The sequence below is a fragment of the Marmota flaviventris genome, chromosome 7, assembly GCF_047511675.1.
Source record: "Marmota flaviventris isolate mMarFla1 chromosome 7, mMarFla1.hap1, whole genome shotgun sequence".
NCBI lineage: Eukaryota > Metazoa > Chordata > Mammalia > Rodentia > Sciuridae > Marmota > Marmota flaviventris.
In genome coordinates this window covers 60,041,546-60,056,362 of record NC_092504.1, presented here as the reverse complement: position 1 = coordinate 60,056,362, position 14,817 = coordinate 60,041,546, and the positions used below count along the sequence as shown (strand labels likewise).

General features: G+C 34.8%; 1 protein-coding gene across 7 annotated transcripts in view; it reads left to right on the top strand.

Annotated features, from left to right (window-relative positions):
• The window catches only part of G3bp2 (G3BP stress granule assembly factor 2), an 88,894-nt gene extending 75,461 nt beyond the window's left edge, over nt 1-13,433 (top strand). For 6 of the 7 annotated variants that reach the window (XM_071614346.1, XM_027939763.3, XM_027939759.3 and 3 more), the window contains 3 exons: nt 1,127-1,255; nt 1,777-1,895; nt 2,222-5,283. In XM_071614346.1, the coding sequence (XP_071470447.1) occupies nt 1,127-1,255; nt 1,777-1,895; nt 2,222-2,494 (521 nt within the window). In that variant the 3' untranslated portion in view covers nt 2,495-5,283. Of the gene's footprint in view, nt 1-1,126; nt 1,256-1,776; nt 1,896-2,221; nt 5,284-12,927 lie in introns of those variants that run through there. The other variant, XM_027939762.3, reaches the window with a different exon arrangement.
• The last annotated feature ends 1,384 nt before the right edge of the window (nt 13,434-14,817 follow it).

The window sequence follows — 14,817 nt, the reverse complement described above, 5'->3', positions numbered from 1 at the left end:
GTATCAAATTGCTTAAAGATGTGAACAACCTGTTAAAATACAGCTTGGGGCAGAAAAGCCAACTTTTTTTAAAGAGAGCATTTATTTGATGACATGCCGTAGAGTCATGTATTTTGGAGGTATTTTATACCACTAAACTTGAGACACTTTTATTTATTTGGTTATTGTCACTGGTTTTAAGAATTCAAAACCTAGCTGCCAATAGCCTACTCTTACTTAGCACTCTTATCTCTTCACAGATAAACACTAAGCACACCCTGATTCTTCTTATTTTGATTGTCTTAGGTATTAAGTAAGTTGCCATGATTTTTGACTTGTTTACATTGCTAGCTAATAATACATGTAGTACCTTTATTTGAATTCTATACAAATGTTTAGATTGCTTTTGGGAGGAGGCGGGAGATCGTATATTCAAATTTAGAATATTATTTGTCAAAAAAAATTTTAAATAAGTTTTTTTTGTGACTAAATCAGAAGTCACAGAAGCTGGGGATTTATCCTGGCTTTGCTACTGGTTTTGTTCATGGTATTGAGTGAGAGCTTAAATTCTTAGCTTTCTTTAATGCTAATTAGTTATTTACAAACATTTTTGTGTGAGTAATACCTGTCTTATACAACTCATTGTGCTGCTTGTATATTGGGACAATCAAATAAGATTTATAGATGAGAATAATACATAAAAATGACTATGTAAATGAGATATTGGTACTATTAAAATTTACTGATTTGACTGCAATGTCATAGAAAGATTTAATTTTTGAATTAAAAGATTAAACAGATATTTAATAGAACTATACCTATCTCAAGTAGGCTTGGTATTTGGGTGATGGCAATAGTTTGGTTAAGGAAGAATACCTGTACTTCTGTTATTATTTGACTTTTTTGAAATCAGACCAGTAGTCTACCTGAAGGGACTTCAGCAGTCCTAGTCAGTATTCCCATTTTACAATATAGTATCATGTTGTTTTCTGACTAACCTACTAATAATAGACATTGCCACCTCTTGAAGAAGCTCATCTGGTTTTATTAGAATCAAACAAGAATACCAGTATTAAGTGATTTCTTTTACATTTATTGCTTTGAACTGTTTTTTATATAAATTTTTAAAATCTATTCCTATTCCCAGGCAGAGGAGATATGGAGCAGAATGACTCTGACAACCGTAGAATAATTCGCTATCCAGACAGTCATCAACTTTTTGTTGGTAACTTGCCACATGATATTGATGAAAATGAACTAAAAGAGTTCTTTATGAGTAAGTGGTTATTTTGCTTTTAAGTAAAGTTCCAAGTTAAAATATAAGAATAAAATCAAGCAGGGAGACCTTTTTTATAATCAGTTTTTAAAAAATGGTTTTCTCTATATTCTGTATTCCACTACCAGTCTCACCTTAATTGGTCAGAAGGAAATAAATTTACTATAGCTAATGTTTCCCAGTGACTGATTAGTGTTGATTAGGAGAAGAAAAGCCTGACTAATTGAGTCTTAAATTTGCCAACTACAAGTCAGAATTACGAGAAAACACATTGTCTTTCTAAAGCTTTATCAGTAACTTTTTAAATGAAAAGGCTAGTAATGATGAAAGAGATGTAAACAAGAGACCAGGTCAGCTGTTTGGTATCTAGGTGATGGCTTAACATAAGTGAATGTTACCTTAGTGTCACTGGGTATAGCAGCTTGCAACTTTTATTTTCAAACAGATCAACCTCAACAATTGCAGCCAGCAGAGTATTCTGTTAAAATATTTAACCCTTGGTGTAATGTATATTTTCACAGGTTTTGGAAACGTTGTGGAACTTCGCATCAATACCAAGGGTGTTGGGGGAAAGCTTCCAAATTTTGGTTTTGTGGTTTTTGATGACTCTGAACCAGTTCAGAGAATCTTAATTGCAAAAGTAAGTGATTTAAAGGGTATAAGTCAAGATTTTCTTATTTCTGTTGCAGAAACTATTAACTTGGCACATTTAAAACAATAGAAATCTTTTTTAATGGTAAAGCTAAAAATAGTTTATTGTGAAATGGTATTTATGCAAAGAATAAAGATTTGTCAATAGTATTAAATCTGAGGTGTGGATATTTTAAATTTTATTTGCTCTGCTGAAGAAGTTTGGAAATATTGCATATGTTCATGAAAGTTTTTTTTATTTCTTAATATGTTCTAATTTATTTATGCAGAGTAATAACTAACCTCCCATGTCAATATTTTTCTCCTCTTTTAAAGCCGATTATGTTTCGAGGGGAGGTACGTTTAAATGTGGAAGAGAAGAAAACGAGAGCTGCAAGAGAGCGAGAAACCAGAGGTGGTGGTGACGATCGCAGAGATATTAGGCGCAACGATCGAGGTCCTGGTGGTCCACGTGGAATTGTGGGTGGTGGAATGATGCGGGACCGCGATGGAAGAGGACCTCCTCCAAGAGGCGGCATGGCGCAGAAACTTGGCTCTGGGAGAGGAACCGGGCAAATGGAAGGCCGTTTCACAGGACAGCGTCGCTGAAGCTCCACTGTTGGCAAAGTCTTGGCAGTGGTACATTATTCATCGTGTTTGCATTCTTGTTAATTTTTTTGGCTTTGGAATGTGACACAGCCTTTTTGATCATTTCTTTGATGTGAAAAGCATCTTTGGTTCAGTTAAATTGAGGTGGACATTATTTCCCCAATTTCACAACAGGATTTACATTGTTAATTTATAAATCTAGACTTGGAGAATTAAGGACTGAGAAATGACCATATCTTAAAACTATCTACAACAAAATGAACTTAAAAGGACATGCCCACTGAATTCAGGTCCTTTGAGTCAAAAAAAAAAAAAAAAAAAATCTGCTGCACATTTTGTTTAAGTGTTACTGTTTCTGCCTATTAATGTTGGAAACACAAATAGTGCAATTTGTGCAATTGGAGAATCTTGCCTTTTTTCTTGGCTCCCCCCAAAAAATACAAACCAACAGAAACTTATTATGCACTCATCAAAATGCACTATTGGGTACTCTGAACTCATTAATATTGACATCTGCAACAGGAGGCAACAGGGAAAAAAAAATCTTTCATCTTTTTTCCAGTAGAGAATAGTTTGTGAATGAGGGCATTTTATCTGCTTGCTGTGACCAGCGTGTGTACTCTTAAACCTTAACAAGACTACAGAAATATTCCAGAAGGAAATCATTTAGTTGTGAACTAAATAACAAATCAGAACTTCAAATGTTATGGTCTTGAATATTAGACCAGATTTAGTAGCTCCATAAGAGTTTTCTACCTGCCCCTCTTCAGTACAGGGATGGCTGGCTGCTCAACACAACACTCCTCCTCCCTTTTCCTTTCTTTAAGCTGTGTACAGTGGAAATTGTCTTTCCTGTATTTTTGTTCTCTGGTAATGTAATAAGCATGATGGTGCCTTCTATTAATACATCATTCCAGTCTTGCTGGTAATTTTGTACAGTATAGTTTATGAATTGCTGTGCTGCAAAGCCAAACAGCTGCAAAATGTTGAAAAATCATTGAAGTGTATAAAAATTGCAGTATCTTTAAAATCAGTAAAATGGACGCTTATTATTTATCTTGTTTTTCAGTTAACAACTTTTGTGTTCTTCGTGGGAGGGAGTCTTGTGTGTTTGAAATGGAGAGGGAAGAAAGAAGTCAGTTATTTGAGTGTCTCTAGTTGACTTTTAGCTTAAGTGTGAACCTTGAAACATCATTTCAACTCTTGGGAAAGTCAGTCAACTTGATGTACATTTTTAGTGACATTTTAAAAGCAGTCAGATTCCATATGTGGCAATTAAACCTAAAGTGAGGATACTGCAATTTTAAGAGGAAAGAACAGCAGCTCTTAAGTGTTTGCATTTTCTATTTGGGGGGCAGGGAACTGTCATTCATTTTGCACAATTCTTGAACTGATGTCAGCCCCCTAGTGGCTCCTGAATTTAAGTCTGGGATGACATCTTTTTATTTTTACATGAATCTCTAAACAATTCTGTAGGCAAAATTTGTAGCTGCTGGATTATTGTCTGTCATTATAGCAAGTTCCAGTATACCACAAGTATGGCCAAGGTTATCTAATTTTTATGCTTGGAGCAATCAGTACATACCAGTTTCTGATGTTTCAGGCAAAAAGTGGGGTAAATAAGTGTGTAACCACTTAAAGCTGCTTGTTGGCATGGAAGACTTCTCCATTCTATCTTAGTAAAAACAAAATCTGCACTTGACATAGTAGCAAATTGGTTCTGAATTATGCAACTGTTTGCTATTTAGTAAACTAGCAAATGATGCACGTATTTTGTTTTTTATGAACTGGGCAATATGAATACAATTAAATCTTGTCTTTCTCCCCCCCTCCCCCCCTTAAATGAGGTCTTCCATGTTTGAGGAAAAGTCTTGCACTATTGCATATATTTGGGGGACATAGATTTTCATTTTTGTGGGCTTAAGGATTTTTGTTTGTTTTGTTTGTTTGAAACAGTTTTACACTTTCTAATGTATAGTACTTGAAGTTCTTACCAGAAAATTACTTTGAAGTTTTGAAGCCTTTATCCAAACTACTTTTAAATAAGTGGTTCTATTGTCAGTGTTTTTTTTTCCCCCCAAGCATGTTTTTCCTCTTCTTTCTCCTTCCCATCATATATATATGTATGTATATGTATATATATGTATATATATATATATACACACACACACACACATATATATATATATACATATATATATATATATACACACACACACACACACACACACACACATATATATATATAGACACACACACATATATATATATATATATATTTCCAATCCAGGATATTGCCCTGTAACCCATAAAAACTGTTCTGGCACCAAAAGAAATGACAAATGTTAAGTGTAATAGAAAAGTAGAGCAAAGAGCCATTCAGCTTCAGTTTTTACATACCAGAAATGAAACATTAAAACATCATATGGAGAAGTTTACATGGTGATTGTTCACCTGCAGTACTGTGGACTTTTAACATTTTGTCCCCTTTTCTGTGAAGCAGTAAAAATATTCATCTATCATTACTGTTATTTTCTGATTTTATTTTATTTTTTGATGGTAATATTCTATCCTTATGACACTATTGCAACCAAATTGGCTTTACCATCTTGGCTTTAGTAGGTATAGAAGACAATGGATTACCATCTTTATTGCTGTAATGTGTTAAGCATTATATGCTAGTAGAACCTAGTTTAATTGTTTCGGGTGGAAAGTATTCTTTTTTGAGTTTCCATTTTGAATGTGTTTGGACTAAACCAACAATAAACTACTGATGTCTGCAGCACTTATCTATGTCCCGAATTTAATCTGTAGTTTTATGTTCCCAACTATCTTCTCCCACTTGCATTTCATACAACCTAAGTAAAAATAAGGAATTATTCTGAAAATCAACTGCTTATTATTTGTGATATTTGATGTATAAATAGGCAAAACATTTAAGTAACACTTGAACGTTGTTAGATCTATGCCAATAGAGTTAGACAGCTGGTATACAAGTTAAACAATATAATAGTAGAAAGTAAGGAAGAAGAGAAAAAATCTAAAGCACACCACTAAATAGTTATTTGGCCAAAAAAAAAAAAGAGAGAGAGAAAAAAAATACCTTGAGTTTTCTAAAGGATTTCTACCTAATATCTCAGAAGGAAAAGTGAGAAAGAAGGGATGAGAGGATCCAGGCTATTATAATGGATGTGTGGCCTAAGATCAGGAATGAGAACAAGCTATATAAGAATATTAGAAATGCTCATTTAGGCATATTTAGTCATGCCTCAAATGAAAAATAAGGTTCTAAAGCATATGTAATTTCAAAAGTTTAAACTTTTCCTGCTAATATTCATAACACTGTTTAAGATTCCTAAATTAATCTTTACTAGGTGGTTCTGGAGAAAAATCAGAATTAAATAATCTTTAGGAGGCAGTAAGACTTAATAAGTATTTTGTAATACAAATGTAAATTAATCTAGCTTTATGGAAAAACATTTTTTAGAGGAGATAAAGGTATCCCCACACTTTTGAAAATAGATCCAAATTTGAAGAAGCAAGTTATTAGATTCAGGAAATTATTTTTTTTCATTTTTTAGCTTTTTGAAACAGTCTTGCCATCTTGCCTAGGCTGGTCTTGAATTTTTGAGTTCAGGTGCTCTTCCCATGTTAGGACTACATGTGTGTATTATCAAGCCTGACTTGCATATTATTTTGTGGTGCTGGGGATTGGACCTAGGACCCTGCTCATGCTAGGCAAGTTCTCAGGCTCTGAGCCTCTTTTCCCAACAGGTCCAGAAGATTTGTAGGAGCAAAATATTTGAAAGCATTAACCATTCAATATGCTTCATTTCATTTATGTTATATGATAACAGTCTTTTTAAAGGTACAGTCTGTGTAGCAGTGAATGAAAAATTAGTGAATTGAGTTCACATATTTTCTTTAAATTGGGTTAACTTAATCAACTTATATTTTAACTGCAGGTCAATAAAGACCCTATATTTTGTGGGGAGGATCGGTGTGTGTTCATAAGACTTTGTGGTAGGTTTCAGTAGTTTCACGAAGAAAGTAGTAACATTAAAAAGTAATTGTTTGCTGGGCACTGTGGCGCATACCTGTAATCCCAGCAGCTGGGAAGGCCGAGGCAGAAGGAACTTGAGTTCAAAGCCAGCTTCAGCAAAAGTGAGGCACTTGGCAAATCAGTGATACCCTGTCTCAAATAAAATACAAAATAGGGCTGCAGATATGTGGTTCAGTGGTCGAGTGCCCCTGAGTTCAATCCTTGACCACCACCCCCCCCAAAAAAAGTAATTGTTAAAAATGATTGTAAATTTTGAGTTGGGGCTGGGGTTGTAGCTTAGCGGTAGAGTACTTGCATAGCACGTGCAAGCCCTGAGTTCGATCCTCAGCACCACATATAAATAAATAAATAAAGGTATTGTGTCCAACTATAACTAAAACAAAAATATAAAAAAATTTTTTTTTGAGTCAATTCCTAAATGAAATTACTGGCTATTTTTGAAAAATAGGGGCTAAAATCTTCAAATCCATTTATGTAGCACATGTATACATTATAATGTGTAATGTATTTCAGAACTGCAGTAAGTAAAGTCCATTTTGCATTACCACATACTTGGGGAAAAATACTGTAAATACAGATTCAGAATTAGACATTCATGGAAAGATTACTAGTCTGTGAATTGTCTCATTAACTGATGGCTTTTTTCTTCGTTTCTAGAATTTTGATAAAGCTGTTGTCTTCCTTGAATATGTGATTTTTAGCTATTTTCTTTTTTTACACCATAACCTCATTCCTTCTTTCCATAGTCTATTCTTTCCCCTTTTCTTGATGGTTTTGTTTAGGCCAGGTACTACCTTGGCTTCAATATATAATTCATTCAATGAATTATTCCTTGTTGTATATGATAGTCAAGAGCAATGTTTTTGTTGTTGTTTGCAGTGCTGGGGATTGAACCCTGGACCATGTTCATGCTAGGCAGGCACTCTACTGTTGAATTATGCCCTCAGGCCAAGAGCAGGGTTTTGAAGACACAGCCAATGACATCTCTTATCATTTCAGTGGTGCCTATTTTCCTGTGCCTGTTTCCTCTTTTGTAAAGTGAGGTAGGTGATTGTAAGATTCAGTGAAAATAAAGTATCTAAAACAACGTTAATAGGCCCCTATTAAGTGTTAGTTAATGTTGTTGACTCAAATGTATTTCTGCTTTCTACCCTGTTACAAACATGTCTTTAAATATCTTTTTGATTGCATCATCTTGGAAGGCACTAGGTAATTTAAAATTAGGAACTCCAAAAAAATGTTATTTTTTCTAAGAAAATTAGCTATGTCTATCTGCCTCTTTAATAATGAACATCTCTGTTTTTCTGATCTATTTTAATCAGCCTAGAAATGTTTGAAGTCTCATGAGTTCCATTCAGTGTTTTCTTCGTTGTGTGTATTACACTTTGCAAGGAGACTTGCTGATGTTACTCTGATTAACTTATAGTGGCTCATTCAATTCATTCATTAACAAGCTGAAGGGAATAGGTGGTGTTAAAGAAGAATCTGAAGTTTTTCCCTTGCAGGTCGATGCAGTAAAATGATATGTGATAAGAACACAAGGGGAGACAAAGACATTTGAGAAGGATGGACAGAAGGACGGACACAAATACATACATGCATACAATATGCATGTTACAGGAAGTACATCAAAAGGATGCAGCACACAGATGGTCCTATAAATATTTTGGCATATGTTGTTTTTCTTTTAAATTTTTAAAAAATTTTTATTAGTGCATTACAGTTATACATAATATTGGGGTTCATTTCAGCATGATCATACATGCTACTCCACTGTTATTTCTTTTTCATGTTATTCACTGCTCTAATGAAGACAAACCATGAACAGTGTTTACCAAGAGTTTGTTGAACAGCCCTGTATGTCATGCTGTATTGGATACATGAATCAATGGACAAGGCCCCTTGATCTCACTGAGCTTATTTACTTGATAATGGAGAAGTAGTTGTAAATGCTATGCCTCGTATTAAAAGAAGGAAATGTAGGGGCTGGGGTTGTAGCTCAGTCATAGAGTGCTCACCTAGCATGCTTGAGGCACTGAGTTTGATCCTCAGCACCACATAAATGTAAAATAAAGATATTGTATCCACTTAAAACTAAAAAGAAAATATTAAAAAAATGTAAATTTAAAAAAAAAGAAATATAAAGTGACCACTTTAGGAAGGTATTCTGAGTCACCCATTTTAGAGTTAAATCTAATGCACGACTTTTCCAACCAGAGACCAGTTTTTTAAAGTGCCTATTAAAAAAAAACTTGGAGGGAAATTAGAAGAGGCTTGATAGAGTGAAGTCAAGAAGTGGTAAAAGGTGAGTTAGAAGAGAAAGGAACTAGATCATGTAAAACTGTAAGAGAGGGGTATATTTGGATTTTTTTTTTTTTCTAATTGCCATAGGAAGCCACTAAAGAGAATTGAGCATGGGAGTGATGAAATGGTGTATGGTGAACAGGTTGTAAGAGTACAAAAATGAGAGAATGAATGAGCTATTGTAGTCTAGGACTGTTAAATCTTGAGGAACAGAAAAAGTAGTATCTGTATTTTTTTAAAAATACCTCATAGTTGTCAATGGGCCTTTATTTTATTTTATTTATTTATATGTGGTACTGAGAATTGAACTCTGTGCCTCACACATGCTAGGCAAGTGCTTTACCACTGAGCCACAACCCCAGCCTGCAGCATCTGTATTTTAAGGCTAACTACTAAAGAGTGAAACAATTTAAAGTAATGGATTAGCCAGGTGTTGATCAGCTTTAAAGAATGTAAAATCCTCCTCAAGATGGTTTAATTTTTTAAAAAATGTGTTTTAAACACCAGAAATTTAAATTTTGCATGTAATGTATTTTATCCTGGCTTTGTTTTAGAAAATGTGTGTAAAATCATAGCCTCTAACACTAGCAGGCCTACAATTGTGGGTCCTTTAATCAGAAACTACATTTTTTAAGAAAAGCATTAAGTAATGAGGTAGTCATACTATGAGTCGAGCTGATAAAAAATATTTTTAAGGGCCTGTCATTGTACATATAATCTCATAACCCTATTAAGTTGTTTTTTAAGAAGTGAGCTAAAGCTTGGAGAGGTTCAGAACAAAATTTGCCTAAAATAGTGATGAGGATGAGGATTGTAGCTTTTGAGAAAACAAATATGAAAGACATTTCATTGAAAGGTGACAGTGGTGTTTCAAAACAGGCACAAATTACATGTAAACAGAGAAGACCTTATATAGCAGTCAATGAATATTAGCATCTAATATGTGCCAGAAACTGCCTTCCTTGGTGCTGGTTGGCAATACAGCAGGTACAATGTACCCTTAGGAAACTTTTTTAGGGAGAGGTAACAAATTTTTAACTAATTTCAGTCCTGATTAGTCCTGGGCAGAATATAACTCATCTAATTCTAACAGTAATCCTATGAGGAAAAGGTTAACTCAGGTACAACAGTTGGGTTAGCAACTTACACCAGACTACATGGCTACTGCATGGTACTACTTGAGCCTATGAGAGTGACTCAAGTTGAGCCTGTTCTACCCAGGATGGTAATAAAAAAAGGTATATTTGCAACCTGAAGAGAAGGCAACTTTGATGAAATTTGGAGAAAACATTCCAAGTGGGAGAACAAATAGTAGAGGCCCTGTGTTTGGAAGGAGGTTGATGTATTCCAGGACAATAAGGCCATTCTAGCCCTATGATTAATGCAAATATCAAGAGGAGGTAGACCTAAACCAAGGGTGGCCTTGTTTGGATTTAACTCATGATGGGATCATAAAGTTCTGAACAGGGAATTGATGTTGATCTGAATTAGGAAGAGATGAAGATGACAGTGACTTGAATAGTGTAGGAATGAGGACAGTGATAAGCTGTCAGCTAATATAATAGAATTTGGAGATATAACCTACAAGGGTTGCTTATGGATTGGAAGTTGAATATGTGGGAGAGGGAAGACTTGAAGACTCCTGGGATGATGAGGGAACTTGGATGGAAGATGGTATTTGGTATGCCGAGATGGGGAAGAAGCAGAAGTGGATTGTGAAAGAAAATCAGTTTTGTTCTAGTCATGTTAAGTTTCATATGTCAGTTGCATATCCAAGAAGTGGTGTTATATGATTAAATGTGTAATTCTGGAGTTCTTAGGAGAGCTCTGTGCTGTCAATGGCAGCCTTTGATTATAGATTTTTGCAGCTTTTGAGTTAGATAAGATCACCTAGGAGAGTGTACAGAAGGTAAGAGGCTGAAAACAGTTCTCAAATACTCCCAGAAGTGCAAGATTATGATATAGAAGAAATGTGCAAAGGATACAGGGAGACAAAATATGGCAAGTATTGGAAAGCTTAAATTTCACTTGAGTTTGTAAGAAGGAAAGAAGGAGTTGTGCTAAATGCTGCTTAGAGGTCAAAGTAGCAAATGAATTATAGTGGGCTGCTATTACAAATAAATCCTAAATTGTCAAAGGGTTCAGATAGCATACTTTTTCTCTTCTCATATATAAAGTATTAGGAGAATGGTGGTGAAGAGGCCAATGTGCCCGGCTGTATCTCACTTAGTCATTTAAGAACACAAGTAAATGAAGGCTCCAATACAGGGTGGCTTCGAGATCACATTGGAGTTATCGCCATTAAAGCCAGATAACAGGGAAAAAGAACACAGAGGGTCTTAATTGGGAGATTATTATGAACCAGAACTGGGAATGGTAAACATCTCATATTCCAATGACTGGAATTCAGTCACATAGCTATTAGCTTCCTTGGAGGCAGTAATAAACCATACATACAGGGAAAAAGAACCAACTTATTGTGAGTAGCAAATAATTGCTGCTGCCACAGATGATTTGGCAAGAACTTTTAAGAACTATCTTAGTAATGAAGGCCAAGAGAAGACCGGAGGGTAAGAAATGAAACAAATGAATGCAGATCTTTTCTGTAGTTTTACTACAGAATGGCTTAGAGGACAGAGGAAACTTAAAAGTTAAGGGAGGGTTATAAGAGGTATATTACCAATACAAACAATGCATAATATTATAATTTTGAGAAATTGATTCCCATTTTCACATAGATATGTTGGTGACTGACAGATCGAGATATTTATATTGAACTTTGTAACAATAAGTGATATACTTTAAGTTTCCAAATCTAGTTTTTTCTTAATCACTTTTTAAAAAATACTTTTGTCAATAGACCTTTATTTTATTTATTTATATGTGGTGCTGAGAATTTAACCTAGTGTCTCACACATGCTAGGCTGAGCCACAACCCCAGCCCACTGAGGTAACTAAATTACTAGGTTAGGAACAGTTTTAACTCTTCTATGGCATGTGTCTTTCTATCAGAGAACCTTAAAACTTCAATCTTAGTCTTCTTTCTTTCATGCTGAGGACTGAACCCAGAAACTTGGGCGTGCTAAATATATGCCCTACTCAGCTACACCCGTAGCCCCCATTTTCTTAATAGAATGGCAGAATATATCATAGTTGCATCCTTTATAATGTATTGATTATGAAGAACCTTACTTATAGTCTGAAGATGTTATGACCCTTTAACTCACTTGATGACTCAAGGTGATATCCAAAGCTCATAATAAATCAGGATAGAAACTAATCACAGAATCTTTTTCTTTTTTTTGGCAAGGTGGGAATAGTGAAAAAAAGACCCAAGCACATTGTTTTTGAATGCAAAGATTTGTAGGGAATGATTATTGTGAAGTTATATGATAGAAATAACTGCTAATAGGAAGAGAGTGACTCTGCTGTAAGCTAGAATATATAAAAAGGTATTTCTAGGGATGGTATATATTTCTTAGATCCCTTATCTTAATTTTTTTAGTGAGTTACAATTTACATAATGTTCACCTTTTATAAGTGTATATATAATTCAGTGATTTTAGTATATTTCACAAAGTTGTATAACCATCACCATGAATGCTTAGAAAGTTTTCATCACCCAAATTCATCACCCACACCCATTAGTAGTCATTCCCCATTCCCATCTATTCCCACCCAATGGTAACTACTAATCTGCTACTGTGGATTTGCCTATGGTGGAAACTTTATATAAATGGAATTGTATAATAAGTGGCATTTTGGGTGTAGCTTCTTTCACTTAGCATATCATATGTGTTGTAGCACGTATCAGTGTTTCTTTTACTAGTTGAATAGTATTCCATTGAATGACTATATCAAGATTCGGGTTGAGGATTGAATTTTAGGCTTTGTACATGCTAAACGTGTTCATGTAAATGAGCTGAGCTCATATACCCACAGTCCTATCAGATTTTATTTATTCCTCTGCTAATCTGAGTCATTTTTACTTTGGGGTTGTAATGAATAATATAACTATGAATATTTGTGTAAAATTTTTAAAATTATATATTTTCATTTCTCTTAGGTATATACCCAGAAGTGGAATTGCTAGATTTTACGTCCAGTGTTCTGTTTTCACCTTGTTTTCATGGCGATCTCTGAAGCACTTCTCTCAATGTCCATCTCATACTCCCAAAGTTCTCTTTGGATTTTTAGAACATTTTTACTTCTTTTGGTGATTAAACTGCCCCTCCTAACCTCTTCTGCTAGAGTGACAGTTGGGTAGTTTATGTTAATGTCTTTTCATACTTTAACCTACGTTCCTGCTCAACTTCTTGTTACCCGAAGAAAGGGCCAAACATTTCATCCTTTATTTTGTTGTTGGTGTTTTTTTTTTTTTTTTTGGTTCCAGGATCAAACCCAGAGCCTGTGCATGTTAGCCAAATACTTTGCCAGAGTTCTATCCCCAGTCCCAACCCTTTAGAACTGATCCTCATCTTGTACCATTTACAAGACTGAATTCATAAACTGCTTTCTCTGTAATAATTTCCTATTTTGCTCCTTTATTAAACATAATCTTCATGCCTATGATGATCTCCAGTCTCTCACTGCCTTTCTATTTTCAGTTTGTTAGCTAATTGCTGTTATAATTTAATCTTCTTATCTAGCTGGAACCCATGGCAAGGTATTTCAATGGTACATTCTCCAGCATCCTTGATTCCTTAATTCCTTTTTAAAATCTCTTGCCCTACCAGTTCTCTAATAGAGGTAGCTTATATACCATCTGTTTTCTCTATTCTTGTCCCTCCAAGTTGCTAAGTCCTATGAAACAGTGTCAGCCGGTGTCACTATAAATTCATGGTATACAAGCTCAAGTAGGTACATTATCCTATTTTATATCGTTTTATATCAAAATGACTTCCTGTCATAACTACCTATTTGGAGGAATTTCTGTTAATAAATTCTTGACCCTCAATCTCCCAGTACACCTTTTCATGCAAAAATGAAATTTTTACTGAGGAGATCTAGGCCAGCTAATGTGTCTATCCTATACTTTTATGTTTTCCCTAAATCTGTAAGTCTAAGCCCTCCTCATACTTCAGAACTTTCTCCTCCCTACCTCTCCATGGGTTTTCATCAATTATTCCTTTTGCTGCATCTTAAGAGTCTCTCTTGGAGTTGGGGCTGTAGCTCAGTGGCAGAGTGCTTGCCTAGCATGTGTGAAGCCCTGGGTTTGATCCTTAGCATCACATAAAAAATAAAACAAACAAAGGCATGCTGTCCATATGCAATAAAAAACCCTCCCTTTCCCTACAAATATTTCCCTGTTTTAAAAGAATAATACAATCCTATTTCTATATAATGCTACATACTCTTTAGCAACCCTGTAGATTGCTTTTTCAAGGAAGTGTAATTCTCTCCTCTGGTTTTCAAACTTAATTCTTTTTGAATTTGTTTTCTCATGCATCACCTGTTCACCAAATCTAAAGTTTATCCTTTTGGTTCCCTGTGGGCTATAAACAGGTTATTTAAGCTTCAGAGCCTCTTGCTTATGTTTATTTGGTTAAAATTTTTCATGAAGTTGCAAAAGAAAAATTTTTTGAACTCTTCTTCTTGAGTTTCAGTCTTAATCAAACCTGGATCTGTCCCTCACATAAAAGAAGTTTATCAGATTCTGTTACAGCCTATAGAGGTAACAAAATGGGGCATGTCTCCAACTCACAGCAAAGGACAGAGATAATTGCTACAAGAATACTTAACATCTTGGGTTGACCAAAAAGAGTATTTCCCTACCTAGGTTCCAGGTCCATTCCTCAACATAGGGTCAGGAACTAGGTTTTAAGCAGCTTGGACAAGATAACTAAGCACAGGAAGATTAATACTTGCTAATCAAACTTACTAAAGATATAGTTTATTTCTTAGTATAAAGAAGGAATTAATACTGACTATAAATGTTTGCTATCCAGGACACTTC